Raw genomic sequence first — 24,898 nt, 5'->3', positions numbered from 1 at the left:
ATGGGCACTTCGCCTGTGCCATTATGAGTGGTGCTAAGTTTGATCAGTTGGTTAAGATCAGCCAGTTCTTGCCCTTGTAAAGGTATCCTTTTCAAAACTTTCTTTACTTTTTTTCTGTTTATTTTACTTACAAGTGTCTAGAAAATGAAACTAGACATTATAAAGTAATCTCTTAAAGATCCAGAAAGGCTGGAATGATAATACAAAGCCAAAATCAGTTTTAATAGGAATCAATTTAAAGTGCAGGATTTAGACTTTAAAGATGGATGAACCCACTTTAGAGATGGAGATACCACTTCATGCCCATTACGATGGCTATTAATCAAAAAATAAAACAAGAAACAAGTGCTGGCAAGGATGTAGTGAAACTGGAATACTTGTGCATTACTGGTAGGAATGTAAAATGGTGCAGGCCGCTGTGGAAAGCAGTTTGGTGGTTTCTCAAAAAGTTAAATGTAGTATTACAAATGCCCCAGCACTTCCACCCTGAGATATATGTCCCACAGAACTGAAAACAGGTATTCAGACAAAAACTTGTACATGAATGTCTATAGTAGCACTATTTACAGTAGCCAAAAGGTGGATGCAACCTAAGTGTCCACAAGCAGATGAATGGATAAACAAAATGTGGCCTGTCCCTGCAGTGGAATACCACTCAGCCTTAAAAAGGAAGGAGATCTGACACATGCTACATGAATGAACCTTGGGTACATTATGTGATGTGAAATAAGCCCCACACAAAGGACACATACTGTATGATCTCATTCATATGAGGTATCTAGAGTAGTCAAACTCTTAGAGGTATAAAATAGAATGGTGGTTGCCAGTTGCTGGGGAGAGGGGGAAAAGTGGAGTTGTCTAATGGGCACAGAGTTTCAGTTGTATAAAATGAAAAGAGCTCTGGAGATGGATGATGCTGATGATGGCACAGTCATGTGAATGTACTTACTGCCACTGAACTGTATACTAAAAAATGGCTAAGATGGTAAATTTGTGTTATGTGTATGTTACCATAATAGAAAAGTGAACCAAATGCAAACATCCAGAAAGAAGCAATCTCTGAGGTGTTATTGTGAGACTCAGTATATCTTGCTCCTCAACAGACTGTTACACAGTGGTTTTAGCCTTAATTGTTGATCCTTGCCTGAATCAGTTATTACACTTGTTCCAAAATTCAAGTAGTTTTTAAAAGTGCCAACAGGCTTGGTGCAGCTTAATTTTGCCTCTTGCTATTGGATTGGATGAGTAGTTAGTGGAGGATGAGGTACCGAGGTGATGGTGGCCCTAAACTTCTTTTGCTAAAAATAAATGTTGTAAATGAAATAAACTTGTGGAGCCTAGACACGTTTCTTTACTTGCTCTCTGTCTGGCTGTAGTAGGCCTCCATAATGTAACAGATTCTGCTGTGTCCCTTCCTGTCTCAGGCAGGCAAGCCATGGACCTCGTGGAACTCGTGTCTCTCTTCCCCACACTTGCTGGACTTGCAGGACTGCGAGTTCCTCCTCGCTGCCCTCGTCCTTCATTTCATGTTGAGCTGTGCAGAGAGGGCCGAAACCTGCTGAAGTATTTTCGATTCTATGACTTGGAAGAGGATCCGTACTTCCATAGTAATCCCCGTGAGTTGATTGCCTATAGCCAGTATCCCCGGCCTGCAGACTCCCCTCAGTGGAATTCTGACAAGCCAACTTTAAAAGATATAAAGGTCATGGGCTATTCTATACGCACAATAGACTATAGGTATACTGTATGGGTTGGCTTCAATCCTGATGAATTTCTGGCCAACTTTTCTGACATCCATGCAGGGGAACTGTATTTTGTGGGTTCAGACCCACTGCAGGATCACAATATGTATAATGATTCTCAAGGTGGAGAACTTCCCCGATCATTGATGCCTTGACTTTTACCAACCACAGAAGGCAAATATCATGTGCTTTAAGTTAGAGCTGGGTATTTTGTAATTACCCATAATATTGGAAGTAACCTGAGGGGTAGGTAACCAAAACATGCAAAAACAATTTGGCCTAAGAATATGTAACACCCAAACCTTTTCATTGTCTTTATTAATTTATAATTGGTAATTGGTCTAGGGCTGGGCTGCACCTTTTTTGTCCTTTTTTTTAAAAACAGTCATAGCGTATTTATTGCATGAGTAAATAGCAAGAGAACAAACTAAAATTATGTCATACCTTTGGATATAAGAACCATAATAACCAAACATAACACTATATGCAAGAAATACTTTATTTGTGGAATTTAGTGCACTTCAAAAGTAACCATATCAAATTAGGTCCCACAGTAAGTTCCTGGTTATTTCGTTTATATTTTAATAATATGTCTTATGTAGCCCACTATATTCAAAATATGAGTATTATGTCAAAATATAATCCATGTTTCTTTTTCAAATATAAAGTTAATAATAATGCTAGAAGTTGGCATCTAAAATTCTAGCTTTAATTTTTGTTTCTAAGACCACAGGATTTCAAAACCCAAAGATAAAATATGTATGAAGTGATGAATATGGAATTTCTACACCAAATAATAAGTAATGCTCAGTAAACTAGAGACATGAGATGTGTGGAAAATTTAGTTAAAATTTTTCAGATACTTTCTGGCCCAAATAATTTGTTAGCATATAATATGACCCTTGAACTCAATGGCCATGTATTAAAAGACCGTTATTCACAATGAAAAACACTTAGAATTGTAACTGTATCCATAGATTGAATCACTCAAAATCATATTAGTGTTCTTCTTTAGGGAAAGTTGGTTGCAGACATTCATTTATCCAGGAGGCAGAAATATTCTACTTTTAATTGCTTATTAAAGAAAACATAATTTTATTAAATTCTAAATTATTTTGAGGATTGTGAAAACTTTTTATCAAGATAATGTTAGGTAATTTTCAGTCCCCCCGAATGTAGTTTATATACTCCCTAAATATGAAAGTAACCAGAAAGGCAGGTGGTAGTAAGAAGCTTTGTCTGTATCATCTTAAAAGGGAAGGTATGTTTACAACTCATATTTATAACACATTGAAGCTGATCAATTATCAGCAGTCATCAGAAGAGTCAGCAGCTTTCTAAATAAACATCTAATGAAGTCCGGTATCAAAATAAGTATTTTTTTTTAGTAATTTTCTTTTTACAAAAGCTTCAGTGTTTCAAGGCAAATGTTTATGAAACAGTATACAGCAAATTAGATCGTGACTGTAGTGTGTTAAATTATAACCAAAAAGACAAGATATTATGTTAAAGTCAGTAAAATTTCAAAGATCTTTTAAAAAAACTGATTCGTCTATGATAGGTGTGTATATGGTACCACAGTGATCTTCTAAGCAGTTATGACACTAACTTCTGGCAGCAGCAATTTCTGCTTGAGGAGGGAAAGGCCCTCTTCATGTCTCCTGATCCTAGACAGTTTCCCTCAGCTTTTTCTTTCTCATTCTTCATCCTCTTTATTGTTCTCTCACATTCACTCTGATTTTTACAATACAATCTGTAAATTCCTCATGACATATTTTCACAGTGTATTTAGCTTTATCTCCTACTCCACACTTAGAATGATAAGTTTTAACACAGGTTTTTATCACACATCTATTTGTTGCTCCTGGTGGGCTACAATATGTGCACCTCATTTTTCTCACTTTATTTCTTGAAGCACAGTCTTAGTATCAAAAAGCTCCAAATTCTGCTCTTGATGAAGTTGTCAGCCGAACTGTGCTGGATGAGAGTAAAGTGACAGGCACCTGTGATGTGCAGCTGCCGTTTTAGCAGTAAGTCTGTGATGCTTTCTTCCAGCTGCATTTTCTTCTTCACCTGTGTGACTGAAGCTGCATCTAGGTCTGCATTGGCTGCTTCTGTGTGTTGATTTGTCTCTGCTGGAAGTGCTTCTGTCTTGTCTTTTCTACGTGAGGGTGTAGCCCCAGAATACTTCAGCTCTCCATAGGTTTTAGTTTTCCTTGGCCTTCTTTTACAGATCTCTCCTTTTAGAAGCAAAGGCTGCATTTCATATTCAGTGTCATGTTCTTCTAAATCATCTTAACGAGTTATAATTGGTTTTTGTGTCTTTGACACTGAACCCAATTTAGAGCCATTTTTGTTTTCCTTTTGCACGTGTCTGACACACATTGGATTGAGCAGCCACTTTCTGGTTTTCCAATATCAAAGCTAACCAAGTTCCTTATCTTGACTCAGCTTAGAGAAACCACATCTCTGTTGGTTCATATATCCTTTCCCTGATCCCACTGAGCTGGTCATATCTGGACTGGTTCTCAGAAACTTTATTTGTAGAAGTCCCCATTTCACTTGAACAGGGGTTCTTTTCTATGTTTTTGTTGAAGCCAGAACTAGTGATCCCCAGACATTTTGAATGGCTCTAGTTCAGTGGCTCAATAACATGAGGGAGGATCAGGACCACCCCCACCCCAAGCACTCACTGAAACCTGGCGGGCTGGGCCCTGCCTGAGAGGTTCTGATTCAGCAGGGCTGGGTGGGGCCTGTAATTTGCACTGCTTACAAACTCCAATGTGGTGCTGCTGGTCCACAGACCACGCCTTGAGAACCACTGCCCTAGGTCTGTGCTGTCTATGTGGTAGCCACTATGTACATGTGACTATTTAAAATTAACTAAAATGAAATAAAAATTTAAAAAGATGTTTCTCAGACACACTTGCCATATTTCAAGTTCTAGGTAGCCACAGATCTAGAACATTTCCATCATGACAGAAAGCTTGATTGGACAGAGCTGAACTTCATTAACTCTGGATTTGAGCTGAATCCACTGGCTGTTGGCCAGTTCCACCTGTGAGATGTCTCTCTGCCCTGTGTTTGCCCACAGACTTGTCCAGAGGTGAGCAAAGTATATTCGGTTTAAGTGTAGAGTAGGGAGTTGACTATGGCAATCAGCCCGTTCCTCTGCATTCACATCACCACTGACTCAGTCCTTCCCCCTTCCTTCCCAAGTACTTTACCTACCCTCCTCGCTCCTCCCTTGCTCCTAACGGAATCCAAGTGTCTTCCTAAAATGCCTCTTTGATCCTGCCCTTTGAGAACACCTTCAGTGCCTACTACTGGGTCTATGTAGACCTCTGCTGAGCAGTCAGAGTCTTCCCTGACTCCACGATGCCCCTTTCCTTGGCTGACCAGTTTGCCTACTGGTCCCTGACTCTCCCTTGCCTGTCCCTGCCTCCCTGCCCACTCCTAGGTATCCCCTCCTCTCTGCACCCACCCATTCATAACCATTCTTCACAGCCCACCTCCCATGCCCCCACCTCCAGGAGGCTGAGGGTTTTGTGACTCCTTACACTATATTGTGGGGTGAAATGAACGTTTCTAAAGAATCTTGAAGTAAGGTAAACACCTTACTTCAAAAAAGGTTTTTTCTCTAATTATAAAATTGATGTGTTAATTATAGAAAAACTGGAAAACAGAAATGTAGTACAAGGTAAGAAAATCCGTGAATATTTTACCCTGAGATAGTCACTTAATATCTTGTCTTTTTGGAGTATGAAGTTTTTACATTGTTGTGATCACACTATGTTCTTTATCATGCAGTTTATGTTCTTACTCTTGTGCTAAGTATTATGTGTGGTTATTACAGATTTTTGTAAAGATACTTTACATTGGTGGTAGTGTGTTTAATGTGTAATTTTATTGCAACTTACTTAACTTTCTTCCAGTTTTTAGAAATATAGATTATTTCCGAATTTTCAGTATTATAAATAATGCTGTGATGATCACCTTTGTGAATAAAAATCTTTTTACGTGTTTCTGATTATTCCCTCAGGTTAGTCTCTCAGTGCCACGTTGTCACAAATATCTCCATTTTGCTCCCTTTCTTACTCTCTTCCTACTTGTAGATAGGAAAGCCAAAAATAAACAAGCATACAAATAAAAATCATAAAGCAGGAAAAAAAAAAAAAACACAAAAAACAAAACCGTGCCCTACGGTAATAGGTGAAAATGGTATCCTGTTTTAACTTCTAATTCTTTGCTTATTGGTGACCTTGATCATTGTTCTCTCTGTACGATTGTTGGGCATTTGTGTTTCCAGTTGTGTGAATATGCCTTTAATAAATTTTGGTTATGATTCTCACTTTTTAAAGTAATCAAATAAATGAACTTTTCCTGTGTGATATTATTTTCCCATCTTTTCCTGTTAAACATGGAGACCCCTCACCAATCTGGAGATTGAATAAAATTCATTTTCCTTTTCATTTTTTCTGATTTGGTTTTGTACTTACTCTCTCTCTCTACCCCATTATCAGAATAATGTATGCTCATAGTGTAAAATTTGGAAAATGTGAAAAATGGTGAAGATGAAAGGAAGCCCACCCTTCAGAATATAGCCACTGGTTACATTTGTGTATTTCCTTCTACTCTTTTCCTGTCCATACATATATGCATAGATATGGACATTTTTATCTTTACATAGCTGAAACCTACCACATATAATCTATATGTTGCTTTTTTGATCTTATGTAATGTTCTCATGGTTTTTCATGTCATTGGCAGTTCTTGGTTAAGAGTTGTAAAGACTGCACTGCGCTTGCTACATTAATCTTTTTATTTTTGACTGAAATTCTAAAATTTAATATGCATTTTTTAAAACTGTGTTGCAATGCACATAAAATTTACCTTCTCAATCATTTTTAATTGTGCAGTTCAGTGGCATTAAATATATCCACATTGTAGTGCTACCATTGACACTATTCATCCACAGAACTTTTCGTCTTACAAAACTGAAACCCCGTTCACATTAAACACTAACTCCCCATTCCCTCCTATCCCAAGCCTCTGGCAGCCACCATTCTACCTTCTGGATCTGTGAATTTGACTGCTCTAGGTTGCTCATGTAAGCCGAATCATACAGTATTTGTCCTTTTGTGACTGGTTTGTTGCACCTAACTAAATGGCCTCAAGGTTCAGCCATGTTGTAGCACGTGTCAGAATTTCCTTCCCTTTTAATGCTGGTTAATATTTCGTAGTACGTATGTACCACATTTTGTTTATCCATTCCTCCGTCAATGGACACTTGGGTCTCTTCTCACCTTTTGGCTATTGCAAGTAATGCTGCTATTAACATGGGTGTACAAATACCTGTTCAAGTCCTTGCTCTTAATTCTTCTGGGTATATAACCAGACTACATTAATCAATTAAAATGTTAGGGTATGTGCTGGGAGTTGAGCAAGGTGACTCTGGAGCAGCTTCACCCTGGCCACAGAGAGGATTGCCCTGGGTGATGGCAGGGGTTGGCTGTTCTCCCTCTTGGCCCAACCTTACCACCCCATGCTGGGTTCCAAAGTCATCCAGATCTCAGTGTGCAAAGGGCTTTGGGTATAAATTCCCACATGGGGGTTCAGCCCCTTTTCTTTCCCCAAGTTCATCCTGCAAGTTGTAGCTCTTCAGAGGCATCTCTTGGATTCTGGCCTGGGATCTGGGATTAAACCAGAATCCAGGTTCTCCTTTTGGCCTCTGCCCTTTTGGCCTGAGGTATACCCTTTTGTGGCTGAACCTGCTGTCAGCCTAGCACCCTACTGCTCCACTGCACTTGGTGTCCCCTGGTTCTCTTGGACAGCTCTCTTCTGCACATGAGAACTTGAAGCAAAGAGGGCTGTTATAAATTGGTGCCCTCAGCCCTTAGTGTCATAATTATGGGTAAGGGCTTTCACTGCTTGGGTCTTGTTTTTCTACATGCCACTGAAAGCTCCTGCTGCTCTCTCTGTCCCCTTCCTCACCTGATGGGACAGATGCCGCTTTCCTCTTGAGTGTCTGATAAAATACAGGCAGTCTGATGTGGTGGGGGGCCCAACCCCAAGGACTTCTTTTGGGATCAGTTTCCCAGTTGTTACTCCATGTCATGTCTGAATCACTATCATTCATGGTGCTAATCACCAAAGGATGCTTTTGTTTGATTCTGGATTCTAGGCGATGGTCCTAGTTCTCTGATGGTGGAAGAGTCCAGGCTGGAGAAAACAAATGTGGCTTAGGCTGGCTCAAGCTGAGATGTCTGGGAGACAACCTTCAGGTACCGCACAGGGAGGTGTGGCAGGGCCCAGGCTGGAGAAGCCCCTCGCCAATGAGGTCTATAGCCTATTTGGCATATGCTAGGAAGCAACAGTTGGGACATGAACAAAGAGAGGAGCAAAAGCCAGGGGTTACTGGTTTTGCCTTTTCTCCTATAAAATTCAGGGACCATGATTTATGCGAGTAAGAAGGCTGGGAGCAAGACTGAACCTGGCTGGCATTTACAAAACTCTTACCCTAATTTATTGTCATTTCAGGTGTGTTTCTGAAAGAACCATTTGCAGGTTATTTATATTCAAAACTCATTATTTACATAACAGGTTTTATGAATTCATCTCTTCCACACTATTGGAAAAAATACCGTTCTATTTGTAAGTGCAACATGAGTTACTGTGTGAATTAATCATGTTAAATTTGCCATTATCATTGTGTGTGCAATTCTTGCTGCTGTTTTGGAACTGCTTGATGCTGCCTTAAAATAAATGAAGCTATTTAACAGATCTTGATAGTGAAGTACAAGTTTGCCCCCTTAAAGTACCCAACCTATTCCTCCCCATGTGAAGTCAGCGCAGCTGTGGTGTGGGTTTTGCGAAGGAGGTGAGTTCTTGAGGACAGGTGGTGAGATGCACTTGAGTGTAGAAGTGCCTTTCTGGAAAGTGATATGTCTCTCACCTTCCCCTGCAGTTACAGCGCAGACTCCCCACTGAGAAGGAGGAAGTGGGTTCACCAGTCCAGTGGGCTTCAGTTTAGGGAAAGCAGCTATGTAATACCAACCAGGTCAAGGAAGGAAATTGGTGGGTTCCTGGGGTCCCAACTGGAAAAGCTCCCACTTAGTGTCTTGACTTACTGCTGTGATGAGCCTTGGTTCATCTTTGTCTGCCTATCTTCACTGATGGCTTTGACTGAAGACTTGGAAGGTGGTGCTCATCATATTTGTAGACGCAAGTGAGGAGTTTGGGAGATAAATTCTCAAATGCATCAGGACAGGTTGGGAGGAGCGGGTGAATCTCAGCAGGTGAAGCATGTTCAACGTATTTGCTGCCTTGTTTATTGTGACTAGATAATATATGTGAGCAAACTTTAAAAGACACAATCATATATACAATGAAGAATCATTTTCTCTTCCATCCCGTCCCCCAGACACCCTGCTGTCCTCTGAGGTGAGCTCGCTTACCAGTGTCTTGTGAACAAACTGGTGAAGTTTGAAAACGATAAATGTAGGCTTAACAGGTGGTCCCCAGAACTGAGGTATTTGGGAGGGGTGACCCAAGGGAGCAGTGTCACACACGCAAACCTTCTGCATTTTGGTCAACAGCTCAGTATGGGGACATTGTGTGACATAGCTGCCAGGAAGGGAAAGGGATCTGGGGCTACATAAGCGGGTATGTGGGAGGAGGATGTGGTAAGCTGTTCTACCTATGCTGTATGGTCGGCCAGCACCTGGAGAAATGTCTAGTCGAGGACATGAAGCTGTTATGGATATGTGGACAAATAGGAGCATGTTCAGAGGACAGCTCTAAGATGGGTGGTACCCAATGTCATGTAAGGAACAATTGAAGGAGGAGTGTTCAACCTGGGTGAGACAAGACTTGGGGGCGAGTACAGATGGGGATAGGGAGGCAGAGCATAGCACTACCTTGAAATCTCTGAAGAACTGCCATAGGCAAGAGAGACGAAACATGCTGTCTGTGGCCGCAAGGGAAGACCCAGCCCCATACGCTGCAGGGGGACAGATGGCCGCTCAGTGGTTGAACTTCCTAGCAGCTCACTGCTGGAAAAGCCTGCTCCTAGGTGTGGTGAGCCCTCTGTCACCTGAGGTATGTAAGCATCACTTAGGCTGGTGGTTCTCAACCAGGAGCAATTCTTCTCTCGGGTGACATTTGTCAATGTTTGGACTCATTGGGGGTTGTCACAACTGGGAAGGGGGGTGCTACTGTGATCTAGTGAGTAGAAGCTTCCTATTAGGGATGACAGGAAGTATGCAAGGACAGTCTCCCACAACAGAGAACTATCTGGCCCCAAATAGCAACAGTGCTAAGGTCACGAAACCCTGACCTGGGCAGCCACATACCAGAGAAGGATTAAGTACTAAAACTTCCCTGCTCTCTCTGAGACTTTTATGACTGGGGAATACAAACTCAATTATTAAAATGATGTGCCAACTATATAAGGTGAGTGGCCCTTTGCATATAGTCTTGAAAATGTCTTTAAAGGGGGCCAGGAACTTTCAAATAAAGATGAACATTTAAAAATAATAATAAAAAAAATTCGATAGTAGTAGTTAATTGGATTTCTCTTTCTTCCTGTCCAGAGAGATTCTCCCATCTCAGTCTCCTTTCCTATAGAAGAAGAGTTATACTAGGTAATTTCTTTAAAAAGGTAATATTATATTTTTTCCTCATCGAGAAAATATTACATATTTATCACAGAAAAATTAGAAAAAAATATACAAAAGCAAAGAAAATAATCTAACACCCCAGTTTGTCATAGCCCTTCCTGTGTATAATACGTATATTAAAAATTTGTTCAGTCTGCATCTTGTTTTTCTACATCCTACTTTACAACCTGCTTTTCATGCTGCATGATTTCTAAGGGCTTCCCCAACTCCAACTTTCTATGACACACAGATAGAAAAAATTTCCATGTGAGAACGTGAGGCCATTTCGTGAAGGACAGAAGTATAGACTTCAGTTTCCTTTCTCTTCAATGGCGTCTAATAAATATACATATTTCTACAAAAGTTAATGCCAAGGCTGCTTCATATCCCAGACTTGAGCTTCATGGCTGTTTGCTTGCAATGGGACCTGGATGTCCCAGAAACTCTATGGGGCATAGACATCCACCACCAGGCCATGTGGCTGTTACCTCTTTGAGGTCCAGGTCTCCACCCGGTACCATTCCATGGCACCATCTCCTATCACTTGGACATGCAACCACATCCTAACTGGCCCCCCACTCTTGCTGTACTACAACCCAGTTCACACGGTTCTGAAAATGATCTTTGCAAAATGCAAATCTCATTGTGTCACTGCCCACTGCTTGCACCTCCATGCCCCCTGCCCCATATTTCACTGGTTTTCCATTACTATGGGAACAAGCAGAAAACTCTTTAACTTAGCCTTTGTGTAGACCCTTCGTGGTTTATGTATTGCTACACAACTACATCAATTGTCTGGTTGAGGTAATTGTATTGTTAAAGCAATTCATAACTAAAGCCAAAATGTTTCATTAGTTACAGTAAGTTTTCCAATTTTATTGCTAGGACTAGGGCTCACATCCTTCAAATCCATTGTACAGACTGGGTCGCCAGACCCCTCACATGCAGGTCTATGCTCTAGGTAATTAGGAAAGATCCTGGAAGCTGCTGGCAGATGACACGAACTCAGTCCTCAGCTTCCTCAGCAGCAGCTTACAGCAGCTTACAACAGCCTCCAGCAGCAGTGGAGGTGGCCTCCAGGAGGGTCCCAGAGGCCCTGGCAGCAACAGCCTCTAGCAGCAGTAGTGGCCTCCCTGCGCCGCCCGCCCCCAAGGAGACACCCCGGGGGCGGATGGAGCCATGGATCAGAGCCACTCATCCTTTATACTTAACTCCATAACCCAGGATACCTGGGTGCCCACGCGCATCAGGCAGTAGCCAAGGAACAACTGGGTGCACGTGCATATTTATGTCAAATGCTTGGCAAGATTCTGAACATCTGAAGGGCCCTGACCATTTTCCTATATTTTCCCTACAGTTTGGCCCCTACTGACCTGTGATACCTCCTTGTCCTAATTTCTACTCCGTCATCAGGGCCAGTTTAACCCTTCCTTCCCAAGGGCTTTCTTCCCTGATGCCTTTGATTAGGTCACGTTGCAGCTGACATCATACACATACCACTTCTTAGTCCTCAGCTTAGTCGTATTTTTACATTCATTCTGTAATTATTTCATTTGCATCTGTTCCCCTGTAAGCTCCATGGAAGCAAAGAATGTGTTTTTATACCATTGTCTCCAAGGGCCATGCACATCGTAACACCTGAAACAAATGTTTGGGAAATGAATGAACACATTCTTTATAATGGCTGCACTGTTTTCTATAATTTCCCTAAGTAATTAAAATTGCTGACTTTTCAGGTTGTTTCTAGTGTCATTTCTATGATAAACCATGATGCAGAGAACATCACTGTTTCCATTTTTGTGCACTTGTATAAGTATTAATACATTCGTAAAGGGTAAAGTTGTAGAAATGGAATTCCCAAGTCAAAGGCATGCGCAGAGGACATTGGTCATGATTTTGACCACCACCATCATAAATGTCTTCCTCTACTTGGTATATTTGCCACTCTATTATTCTAGGTGGGAGGCAGAGACTGCTCGCCACTGGAGAGACACAAAGTGCCAGATGCTCGCTTTCCCCGTGACTCCCTTGCATGTGACTTTGACCCAACTAAGCAGACACCCTTGTCCCTGAGTTCATAAAGCAGGAACCATGGTGAATCCATCTTTGTGGTAAGAAGCATGGTACAGCACCCAGGCTCTGCAGTGATGGTGGCCACCGGTGGCCACCAGCGGCAATAGCAGTGTTGTTGCTAGACTGTTTTTGTGGTGTAATTTTGGCTGTGGTTGTGGCAGCTGCCTAGTCACATTTATCTGTACCTTGTTTTGAAGTCTGAGACTATGGCCTTCCCTGGGATTCTGTGAGCTACTCAGTAGCCTTTAAAAAATAAACCCAAACCTTTCCTGCTTAAATTAACTACAGTCAGTCAAACAACTGGGGCTCCCAACTAATGCAGTGTATGCACTTGAAAACCTGGAAGCTTGAAAGTCAACTACAATGTATATTGAGAAATAAAATAAAATTCAAAAATAAAGACCTTCAAAAAAAACACAAAAAACAAAAAAACTGGAAACTAGTACCAAATTGTCCTCCAAAGAGGGGGCACAAATTCACACTTGTCAGGTTAGGGCAATCGCCACGCTAATTTCCTAGTTGGGGTTACTGTCAGGGACTCCTGCCGATGTAGCCAATTGTATTGCTAAGTATTCATAACTAAAGCCAAAATGTTTTATTATTTCAGTTACCCTAAGTTTCCATTTGTATTGTCAGGGCTAGGACCCACAGACCCTTCAGACCCGTTACACAGACTGGATCACAGACCCTTCACATACCAGGCTGGGTCTGCGGAACCTTCACACGCAGGTCCACAAGCTAAGTAATTGGGAAAGAGCTGTCGGCAAATGACACAGCTCAGTCCTCAGCAATGGCAGCCGCAGCTTACAGGTTTGGCAGCAGCAGCGGTGGTAGCCTCTCAGAGGGTCCAAGGGGGCCTAGCAGCAATAGCTTGCAGCAACAGCCTCCAGCAGCAGTAGCAACCTTCCCATACCCTTGCCCCCCGGGCACCTCGGGGGCAGGGGGGCACAGTGGATTAGAACCACTTGTCCTTTATACTGAAGTCCAGAACCCAGAACACCTGGGTGCACGTGTGCAATTACATTAGATAATAGCCTAGGAACACCTGGGCGCATGTGCATATTTACATCAAATACTTGGCAAGATTTTGAACATCTGAGGGGCCCTGACCATTTTCCTATATTTTTTCTACAACTCCCATCAGCAGGGCACATAGCACCCTGTTTCAGTCTGTAAAGCTAGGCAATTGTAGGGTTACAGCAATCCATAGCTAAAGCCAAAACGTTTTTCATTATTTTAGCTAAGTTTTCCATTTGTATCGTCTAGGCTACGGGTTAGGGCCCACAGACCCTTCATACCCATTTTATAGACTGGGTCACCAGACCCCGCACATGCCAGGCTAGGTCACCAGCCCCCCTCACATGCAGGTCCATGCTAGGTAATTGGGAAAGATCCTGGGAGCCATATGGTAGACAACACGAGCTCAGTCTTCAGTAGTAGCAGCAGCATCACCTTGCAGCAGCCTTCAGCAGCAGCGGCATTGGCTCCCCTAATGTCTCAGGGGCCCTAGCAGCAACAGCCTCCCTGTGACCCCTCAGGAGCATCTGGGGAGGAGGTGCCTGCCGTGGATCAGAGCCACTGGTCCTTTATACATAAGTCCATAACCCAGGACACCTGGGCACATATGCGCAATTACATTAAACAATGACCAAGGAACACCTGGGCACACGTGCATATCCACATCAAATGCTTGGCAAGATTGTGAACATATGAGGGGCCCTGACCATTTTCCTGTATTTTCCCTACAGTCTTTCCTCTAGTACTTCTTAGGTCGCTTTGCAATGATGTATTTCTAAGGAAGGGGAATTTCTTATTCATTGTTTTACACTAAGTCTCTAACCCAGCTTGGCACATTTTAGGTACTTACATGTTTGCTAAATGAGTGAATGAAAATAATTGTCTTTAAAGAGATTGAAGAAGACCAAAGACGCCATCGCTAGAAGCAGAGACTGGGAGTTGGGAGGACGCCCACCCAGCTCTTTATTCTCTGAGGCGGGAGCTGAAGCCCAGAGGAGGCAAGCCACCCGACCAACGATTCTAAGACCCAAGTCCACCAAAGCCCACCTCCAAGTTATCTTCCCTGCAGGAGGCAGCAAGGCTGCTGCAGCCCCAGAGGTCCTCTCCTTGGGTCGCCCCACACGGGGTAGATTTCAGTCTAAATGAAGCGACCACCCGATTGGAAAATTGCCTTTGTAGTACCTGGAGGGAACACTCGTGTGTCAGGATCAAGTGCTGGCCTTTCTAAGGCCATATTTTTAACTTCCCTTTATTCTTTAGATTGCTTTCAAATCAAAGGGAAGCTGTGGCAGACAACCTCTTGCCCTGAGCTACATCCATGAAAATGTACAAGGTTATGGGAGTCGCGTGTCTTCAATAATGGATCGCCCGTGCCGCCCTTTCTAGGAAATGAAGCGAGACTGTTGTTAGGTTGGTGGGAAGAGGCTCTGGTTGGGAGGGGCCCTAATTCCAGTGGTTTTACCTTTCTCACATCCCCCAACTATTTATTTCAGTCAAGTCCAACCAACTGGGAGAATAGAGTCAGTTCTGGGCCGAACAGTCTCATTCTATTGAAAGGGGCTTTTTTTTTTTTTTTTTTCTGTTTTTGTTTTGGACGTTTCTATCACCACAGCTTGATAGAGAAAAATATTCACAAAGCCGAGTCCGTTTTGAAGGGAACATCTGTAAAACTGGGTCAGCAGATACATTACGCGTTGGCGTGGAGGATGAAACGTAGCCCTGTCTGGTCTGAGCTTCACAGCAGCAAGGAACAGCTCTGTCTCCACGCGCGCACTCGGATTTGTGCCTTTCGCCTCTGATCCTCTGATCCTGCCGCATGGCCGTGTCTCCGGGGGCGTCGCCGCCTTCCGCTCTGGCTTCAGGGACCCGCTCCAGCCCGGTGGTGAGGACAGCGTGTGATTCTTCAGGCAGCCACTGGAGGCCGCTGTGGCACCAAGAACGCACGACGGGCGTCCGGTTAGTTGGCGGAGCTGGTGTGTCTCAAAGGAGTAATGACTGTCACACACTGACTGTTCTCGAATTCTAGTCCAGGATTTTAAAGATACTGTTATGAATTAACGAGAATAAAATACTCGGCAGATGAAGCTCTGGTCTCGGATCCCCTGGGGTTGTTTTTAACTGCTTTCTAACTCATTCTCCCCCTCTGGGACTGGGTCTCATTTGCAACCCACAAGGCACAGGCTTTATCTGTGGTGAAAACGTCCTCCAAAAATGGCACAGATGTTGCGGGTGCAGCCTGTAGTCTTCATTTCCAAACACTTTTGCAAAACAGGATATAAGGCTGTTTTCTCCATCAACCAGCATTGGCGGCAGGTGCCAGCCATCATGTGGGCTGCAGGAATAGGGCTGCTGGATAAAATGCAGGACGCCCAGTTAAATCTGAATTCCAGATGAACAACAAATAATTGCTGAAAATAAGTGTGTCCTAAACATCGCATGGGTCATTCTTACACTAAACAATTTCTTGTTTATCTCAAACTCAGATTTAACTGGGCATCCTGTACTTGTATTTTCAAAATCTGGCCTCTCTACACAGGAAGGGTGACCCGGAAGAGGTAGTGGGGAGAGGCCCCGAGGGAACTCAGAGTCTGGGGTGATCAGAGCCGAAGCTGGGCTCAAAGAGTTCCGTTCCAGGATCGATGCTAATAAGTGCCCCATGTTCACACAGAGAACAAATAGGCTCTTAGACCTGCCTAGTGGGAAGGGGACTCAGAGGAAGAGATTTGCTCTTTTACAAGTAGTACCTGGAGGTAATGTGCCATTTTTTCTCTTCCTGGTTATTGCCCTTGCCCTAATCCCTACACAGGCATGCCAGCTTTGGGTAACTTTATTCCAATAGCCATTGTGCCCTGGCCCTGTGCACACACGCTTCACTGACACAGGCCCTGCCACTGGTGTGATGAGAACGTGCCGGGTTATCTGTTCCATCATGTGTCTTCTCTTTCTTCTTCCATGAGTCAGGGAGAAGGGTGGGACCCACCTGAAAGGGACCATCTGCACATCGCAGGCTGCCACTGCTGATGGGTAGAAGTCTATACGAAAGAACCGGGTCTTTGCTTAGGGTATACTTCAGAATAGATGCAATTAGTTAATATAATGCTTACTTTGCAAGCATCAAAATCTGTGGCAATTATTTGGACCATTTCTTCCTTGTCTGCCTAAGCTGTGAGCACCTGCAGGCTGGGGACTGTTCCCATCTCTCCTCTTTCAGTACAAAGATTCAAGTCCTGCCCCAGCCCTATGGGGTGACCTGGGATAAATCTCGCTTCTGGGCCTGGGTCTCCCCACCTAGGGGCTGTCCTTCCCAGCTCTCATACTCTATAGTCCTGCAAAAGTCTAGCTCTTCTGCTCACGGGAGCTGTGCTCATTGTGAATGGCAATATACATTGCATGCATTTATTTTTCTTCTTTCTATATAAATAGGTTTTGAAGAGCCTACCACCTCCAGCCTCACACACATACACGTTTCCTGACTTCCCTGGGGCAGTAGGATCCCAGACTCCTATGGTACCAGACCAGCCTGTAGCCTGAGAAACACTCTCAGGGTGGTGGGGACTAGGCTTGGTGAAGGCTTCCTGGCAGAGGGGGCAGGGATGTGCGGTTACCCTGAAGGTCATCCCCTTCAGAGTAGCCAGATCCTGATTGGACAGCTGGCTGTGCCCTTGTACCCACACATGCATAGCCTAGGGTAGCACGATTTCCTCCTAAGGCCCTGGGCTTATTTCCCTGCCCTGCCCTGGTTCCTGATCTTTAGAGCTGCCACATCTCTCGTATCACTTTGCTTCATTTTCTTTATAGCACCCGCCAATTTCTGAACTTGTTAACAGGGCCTTGGACATTTCCCCCAGTAGAATTGTGGGTCCAGAGGGCAGAGACCTTGAACCATCTTACTTACCGTCATCTTCTCAACACTTAGAATAAGGCATGACAAGTTTTCAAAAAATATTTGTTGCACCACTCTTTGATCACTGTTTGAGAGCCTGTAAGAGAAACCATGGTGGATGAGAATGTGCCTTGAACTTGGAGTGTGAATTCTGACTTCCTTCCCTGACTAGCTGTGCACCTTTAGGTAAGTGCATTAGTCTCTCTGAGCCTTAGTCCGTTTCCTCATGTGTGAAAGTGCATGATAGTCCTGCTTCTCTCACTGGGCGTTGTTAGGATATGATCAGACCATGTGGTTTGTTCAGACTGTCCAAACCCAAAGCATCATAATGGTTATACTACTGCAATGTCACCCTGCATTGGACAGCCCTGACCTTGGGTGTGCCACCTAGGGAGTCTGTGTTGATGCTGACACTAGGACCCTGGTCCCCTCATCCTTGGTCCAGATGACTTTTGGTTCACTATTCCTGGCCTCATCAAAGCAACCTTGGCACACTGTATGTACTCATGGAGGAGAAAAGCTTGGATTGGGATTTCCTGGTTCCCAGCAGCCTGGCCTCCCCAGCTGGCCCTGGGCTGCTTTCTGACAGGATGGCGGGTCAAAGGTGGGATGAAAGAGCACAGGTCGGGCCTTGTTTGCTAAATGTTTCCTCTGTTGAAAGCTCCGCTGTCTCTGTCACTGTTTCCCACACAGCCTGCAGCCTTGGCCCCTTTCCTTTTTGTCCTTCTCTTGACGTGCTGCAGCTGTGCACGCTGCAGACCCGCAGCAAGCATGGGGCATGGGGTGGGGGGCATGTGCTTGAACTAAGCTGAGCACTGACCTTGTCCAGGGCTCCCTCTTCTAGGAGCTACCTAGACCAGCGCAGACAGCTTTGTCCCAGAGATAGTCTGAAGAGAACCAGCTGGGACAAGGGTCCCTGCGCCAGCTTGTTTTGCTGCTATTAACCTGCAAGGGTTTGCCATCTCTGCCAAGTTTATCTTGCAAATCCACTTTCCCAAATCAATGGACTTAGATTCTGTAACAAGAGAAGTTGCAGCATCTGTAAGCACTTTGGCAAGTATTTGAATGAGCTCTAGGCTCATGTGTAGGGACTCAGGAATAACAGGACCAGCTTTGTGATTCTTTTCTTGTTCTTTTCTTAGCTAGCTCCCCTAAAGGCCACTGGAATTGGAGACTTCCAAATAATTCACCCTGCCTGGAGGTGTTCAGTCACTCAGTTGCTCATTTTCTCAGCCCATCAACACAGACCCACTCTTGTCCAGGCCAAAGCTAGGCTCAGAAGCTTCAAAGGAGCCTGGGGCAAGATGGCTCTGCTGTGGATGAATCACTGGATCTGGGCTCTGGGAGTGACACTTAATTTCAAGCTCCAGTCCCTTGGGTGTGAATTTTGGGGGATGGAGGGGTCTGTGCTGCCTCTCTCAGGAAACAGAGTAGGCTTGAATCAGTATGTAAGTGTGGGGGATGGGGTAGGGCAGGGCAGGCTTGGAAGGCACATTGAATTCAGTCTGGACTGGAATACAGTCCAGACAGGGATGGCAAATAGGTCCCTTCTTGAACGCCAAGCTCCGTTGACTACAAAAGGCTACTGAGCATGGCTGCTGAGAAAGTTCCTGAGGATGCAACTGGGCCCAGAGGAAGAGGATAAATAACTCACAGTGGCTGCCATGGACACAGGGAGGGGCAGTGGACAGGTGTTGCTCACATCTTCATGGGTGGAAGCAGAGCTGCTCAGGAGACAGGGCTCCTCGTCTTTTTAGCTCTACATTTAAGTAGTTTAGTGACCTCAGCAAGTCACCCAGCTGTTGTGTGAAATCTTTATCTGTGAGACAGGGTCTTATTTGGGCTCCTCCAGAAGCACTCTGAAACGAGGATTTGGGTCCAAGTGGTTTATTTGGGAGGTTGTAAAGTCAGGATTCTTCAGAGAAATAGAACCAATAAAAAGAAAAAAAAAATTTCTCTCTATCTATAGAGAAAGATTGATTTATCTTAAGGAAATGGATCATGCAAATGTGGGGGCTGGCAAATCGGAAATCTGCAGGCCAGGGAGGCAGGCCGAAAGCCCAGAGAAGAGTTCATGTTGCAGCTCAAGTCCAAACGCAGCTTGGAGGCAGAATTCCCTCTTCCTTGGGGGAATCTCATGTGTTTTTCTCTTAAGGCCTTCAACTGAGAGGATAAGGCCCACCCACATTATGGAGGATTATTTGCTTTACTCAAAGTCTGCTGATTTAAGAGTTAACGTTAATCTCATCCAAAATAAACCTTCCCAGCAATATTCAAACTAGTATTTGACCATAAACTAAGAACCAAGGTGTAGCCAACTTGATACATAAAATTAACCATCACAGAGGTGAGCTCAGAAAACACTGGTAGAATGAAGAAGCGATATAGGGAAGGGAAAGTAGCCAATAAAGGGTTTGTTATCAAGAAAGTTACCACTGTAGACAACTGAAGGGGTGAAGGAGTTGGTTCAGAGCTGCTTCCAGTGTGGGGGTGAAGTCCTCATCCTTCAGGCTGACCTGTAGGAAGGTGGAGCAGACTCAGAGACAGAGACCAGGCAAAGAGTCTCTGGTACTGGCAGTTGGAAGTTGGGCCAGCATGTGTAGAAAGGGAAGTGTGAAGGGACATGGGTGGGGCACAGAAAGTGTCTACAAAACAGAGAAAATAATACATTCCCAATCTTCCTTACTGAGAATTTATAACAGTAATATAAGAAAAGAGATTTGACAGTACTGGAATTTTAGGCTTTACAAATGAGGTATGAATTAAAAACCTAGAATTTAAAATAAACACAAATACCTTATTTCTTGACTATTCTATTTAATCAAGATAACATCTCTTTCCTAAGTAAAGCGCCTTAGAATCAACAAATACTGGAGTCGCTGAGCCATCTGCAGAAGTTTCCCATCCTCTGCGAGGATCTGTAAATGTGCTGCCAGTAAAGGCTTCAGGAAGCTCTGGGTGTCACCAGAGTGGCCAAAGAGTTCTTCCTCAGTGACTCATTATATTAAAAAAGAAAAGAAAAAATACTATGTTATAGATGGACTGAGCGAAGCAACTTCTGCATTCTAGATGTGGTTTAGTGTATTATTCTTTCTCCTCAATTGCCTGTAAGAGGATAAAACATCCACGCTCATTGCCATGTGACCTACAGGGCACCCTTCCCCATATTAAAGGACCATACACTTCTGCCCCATGGAGGTTTAGCCTGGCCATGAGCATTCCTTTGGCTAATGGAATGTGAGTGGACATAACCCACTTCATCCTAGTAGAAGATTTAAAAGGCGCTATGAATTTCTGTCAGCCTTACTTTCTCTTTCCCTCTGCCATAAATAAGGACATCATCTCCCAAAGGAGACTGCACCCTCAGCGTGGGTGCTGGAATGAGAAGACACATGGAGCAGAGTTGACCCACAACCAGTGACTTATAATGTATCTCAGAAATAAATGTTTGTTTTCATAAGCCACTGGCTTTTAGGGTTCCTTTTTACTGCAGAAAAGCTGATTAACACACTAGGGAATGATGGCATTTTAGCTAAAAATAAAAGCTCTTTGGTCAAGGAAAGCTTTTTAAAGGCCTCTGTAGTATGTGTAGGGAGGCCCCAGAACCAAGTCTGTAATGGGAGGAGTTGAGATACGGAAGAGTTCAATCACTACGTATAATAATGGAACTGAAGGACTTAGGGAGAATTTGCAGCTTTTTCCTAGAGCACGCGTTGGTAAATGGCGCAAGGGCCAAATCTGGCCCACTGCCTACTTTTGTAAATAAAGTTTTATTGGAATGCAGCCATGTCAATTTATTTATGTACTGTGTTTGGCTGCTTTTGCTCTACAAAAGCAGAGTGGAGAAGTAATGACAGAGACTTTATGGCTTTCAGAACATAAGATAGTTACTTTATTGTTCTTTACAGAAAAATTTTGCTGACTCTTATCCTAAGGGGTAGGTGGGATGGGGACTCTGGGATTTGCACAAGAAGGGAGGCAGGAGAATTATTGCTGTATGGAAAACAGATACCAGCAACAAGAGAGAAGTTTGGGGTTTAAGAAGAAAGACACCTGAAGATACATACCATGGCAGGGCAACCAAGGGGCTTTATGATGTCTAATCTTCAATTCTGAATTGTTCCCTTTTCTGTTCTGTGCAGTTATTTGCCTCCACTATCCTCAAGACTTAAGTGAAAGCCTAGTGCAGGGGTGTTTGGAGGAATGAAGAAGAGAGGGATTCTTACAAATGTGGCAAATCAGGAGAGGATAGAATAATATCTTCGGGAACCAGATGATAATTCAGTGAATACAAAATCGGTGAGAACAAGAAATTTGGAAAGTGAGGTGTCAGGAAGGTACAAGCCCCTCTGGGAATCTCTGAAAATACTGAAAACAGAATCTACTTCCCTCACTATATGGACTGTGGACTTGAGTGATTTCGTTTAAATTCCAAAGGAAAAGATTAATCTAGAAGCTTGAAGGACTTGGTGATATTTGGATTATATTGGAATATGTTGGAGTTCTGTGGGCCAATTGATAATACTCTTCTCTTCCAGTGCAGGTGGGAGACAGATATATGAGTCAGGCAGATAGAGTACAAATATCACTATTATTCCTGATAGTTGTTGGAGAACATGGCTTAGATGTGAGGGCTAAATGGGGCTGGTAATTTGCCCATTCTTACCTCTCCACGATTCCCTAACTCTCAGTTCCATCTCTTAAACAGACTGATCAACTAAGTTATTCGTCCTCTCTTATGCCCTATTCCCTCCTAGTGTTTCTTGGCTCTTTGTTCCCTTAACAACATAGGGTAGGGAGGGGAGGTCAGCAGTCTTGCAGCACAGTCTTAAGTTCACAATCCCCCAATACTGACCATTGCTCCTTTGGATAACCTCCTGGGACTCCTGCGGGGCAATGTAAATTTTTGTTTCCGGAAGGCTCTGGAATGGGTCCGAGCAACAGGCTAATTAACTTCACTTCTAGACTTTTCTGTATCCAAGGCTGAAAATTAACTCCCTGTTTTCCATTCCAACTTGTGTGCATCCATCCATCGTGTCTAGCAGAGTTCTTCAGAGGTTCTGCAGCAAGGTCGAATGACAAAGTAAAGATTCTCTAACAACAAAATGCTAGCAACATTGAGATGTCCCAAATTTGAATGGAAACCACCTCCCCCATGATCTAATTCAGGGGAGAAATGAAAGCTCAAAATTAAACCCTCTTGTTTTTATTTTATTTATTATTATTATTTTTTTTACTTTGGCTGGAATCAAAATCCCCCGGGAGAGCTACTAATGATACAAAATTATAGGCTCTGTCCTGCTTGGGTGAGTCTAGGTCTTTGTGTGGTTTATTAGCTCACCAGGCGATTGTCATTTGCACTAACATTTGAGAGCCGCAGGGCTTTGTTTATTTATTTATTTATTATGAATATTCATGAGATACAAACCCTCTTGTTTTTAGAAGTTAAGGCCTAAAGAAGTTAAGGTCCAAAATTTAAATCTCTTTTCCCGGTAAGTGAAAGTCCAGAGTTTAGAAGTCTTAAGTCCAAAGAAATTAAAGCTCTAATTTTTATTCTAATTTCTTAGTTTGCTCCATGTTAGTCCCAGGAATGCCCGGCGTCTGGGCAGCAGCTTCTGCATGGGCTGTCTTCCTCTCGAATGGGTATTATTCCTCAGGAGATGAATTGGTCTCTCTAGTGCCCTGCTTTTAGAGGCCCATATTGTGGTCATGCTGGTCTTCCACTTCCCCACAGCTCAGACTCACCCATTTGCTCCCACCACTCCACTCCAAATGGCCTTGTCATAACATGCAACGGACACTTCTCAACCCTTATTTTAGTGAATGACACCAGCAGCTAACAGATATCCCAGCCAGAAAACTGGGTCCTATTAATGACTCTTCCTCCATCTTCACCACAACAGCCAATCAATCACCAGGCCTGATAACTTGACCTTCTAATGTCTTTTGTACCCATTCATTTTCTTACTGTTATCTTAGTTCAGAAACTCACTACCTCTCATCTGCATTACTTCAGTGTCTTCCTCACTAGTGCTTTGCTGGTGTTTTTGCAATGAAAGCTCTTTCTATAATAATTGCAGAGTGGCCCCCTCATCTGCTTAGGGCCTACATCTCCCTTTCCTTGATATCTCAGTGTTAGTGTTCCAGGGGACATCATGCTGTCATGAGCAAAGAGCCTGCTCTTCTTTGCCCTGGAACACCTGTCTCAATCTCCCTCACCTTGCCTTCTCCTACTCATAGCTTAAGACTCTGAACAGGCATCACCTCTGCTAGGAAGGTTTACTGCCCCTCCCACCCAAGATGGTTTGAGTATCTCACCTCTATGCACTGACAACCCCCATGCTTACCTCTAGGACATCCTGTTCCACAAAATATTGAAGTGCTCTCATCGTGTGACTAGAGGGCAAGAGACATGTGACTCATCTCTGAATTCTGTGTCAAGCCTGGCCTACGGCTTGACACAATTGTTCTCAACAATATCCAATTGTTAGATATGGTCTCAGTTCATAATTTCTGACATTTCAAACATGTTTCAAAAGGTTGCTCTTTTCCTTTATAATTGAACACATAGTGCACTGAAGTCTAGTGAGTGTCCAATTGAGGCCAAATATTTGTTGCTTTCAGTGCCTAATGATTTCCATCTGTATCTCAATTGTAGTAGGATTGAGTCCTACACATCTTATCACTTGAATCTACACTATAATTTTTTAGTTTTCCACTTATTTTATGAAATAATAATGGCATAAAGCAATGAAATATTTAAACAATTATATAAACATTGGAAGACAAAGTGGTGTTGCTGAAACTGGCTGGCTGGCAGCACCATCAAGCAATAGCTTGTATGTTCATTCATAAGCAGTTAAGAAGAAGTAAAAAATAAGCAGACACAAAGTGGTGTGGGGTATCAATGTATAATACGTGAGAGTGTAGTTGTCCAATAGTCAAACATATGAGAACATCAAGGACTTCCTATTAATTTATGCAAATGGACTGTGTACTCTGTTCATCAGTGTCTCTGTAGTAGCCAACTAGTCCCCAGTAAACAATGGACACTCCCTTCTTTTTCAGTAGGAGTTTACCATTCTGAATACTTTCCATATGATCATTCAGTGCCTCAAAGAAGAGGCAAGGCTACCGTGTTCTCTCTGTACACAGGCATATGCATATGTTTTGAGAAGGATGGTTCCCTGTCCTGCTTTCAACTGGTCATCCCCCACCCTTACTAGTACTCCCCATAGGGATATCAGATTCCAGACCAACAACAGAAGCAGAAAATGATAGATGTGTGAGAGGGGAGACTTGACACTGATCATCTCAGGTATTCCAATTCTTCATTAAAATCACAGAGCTAAAAGGGATGGTGGTGCTCGTCCAGTGAGGGCCTGCCTTCAGGTGGGTGACTGTCCAGAACAGATGGCCAGCACATCCCCTTTTGAGGGCCAAGGGGTAATAAAGTTCCTGGCTGACTCACTACTGCCCTTCAATATGCTTTGTTATTATCCTTTTTCTGTTAATTACATGTT

The 24,898-nt window shown here is 43.4% G+C and overlaps 1 protein-coding gene and 1 pseudogene across 5 annotated transcripts in view; one reads left to right on the top strand and one right to left on the bottom strand.

Moving 5' to 3' along the window:
• Nucleotides 1-8,445, top strand: part of IDS (iduronate 2-sulfatase) — a 28,420-nt gene extending 19,975 nt beyond the window's left edge. For 2 of the 5 annotated variants that reach the window (XM_063084398.1, XM_063084397.1), the window contains one exon: nt 1,425-6,214. In XM_063084398.1, coding sequence (XP_062940468.1) covers nt 1,425-1,897 — 473 coding nt within the window. In that variant the 3' untranslated portion in view covers nt 1,898-6,214. Of the gene's footprint in view, nt 1-1,424; nt 6,215-7,926 lie in introns of those variants that run through there. The other 3 variants (XM_063084401.1, XM_063084400.1, XM_063084399.1) reach the window with 3 other exon arrangements.
• Nucleotides 3,331-7,083, bottom strand: LOC134367094 (PHD finger protein 6-like; annotated as a pseudogene).
• Nucleotides 8,446-24,898: the final 16,453 nt, after the last annotated feature.

This window comes from Cynocephalus volans, chromosome X, assembly GCF_027409185.1.
Source record: "Cynocephalus volans isolate mCynVol1 chromosome X, mCynVol1.pri, whole genome shotgun sequence".
Lineage (NCBI taxonomy): Eukaryota > Metazoa > Chordata > Mammalia > Dermoptera > Cynocephalidae > Cynocephalus > Cynocephalus volans.
The sequence above is the reverse complement of the archived record's forward strand: the minus strand, read 5'-3'. Positions and strand labels throughout refer to the sequence as shown.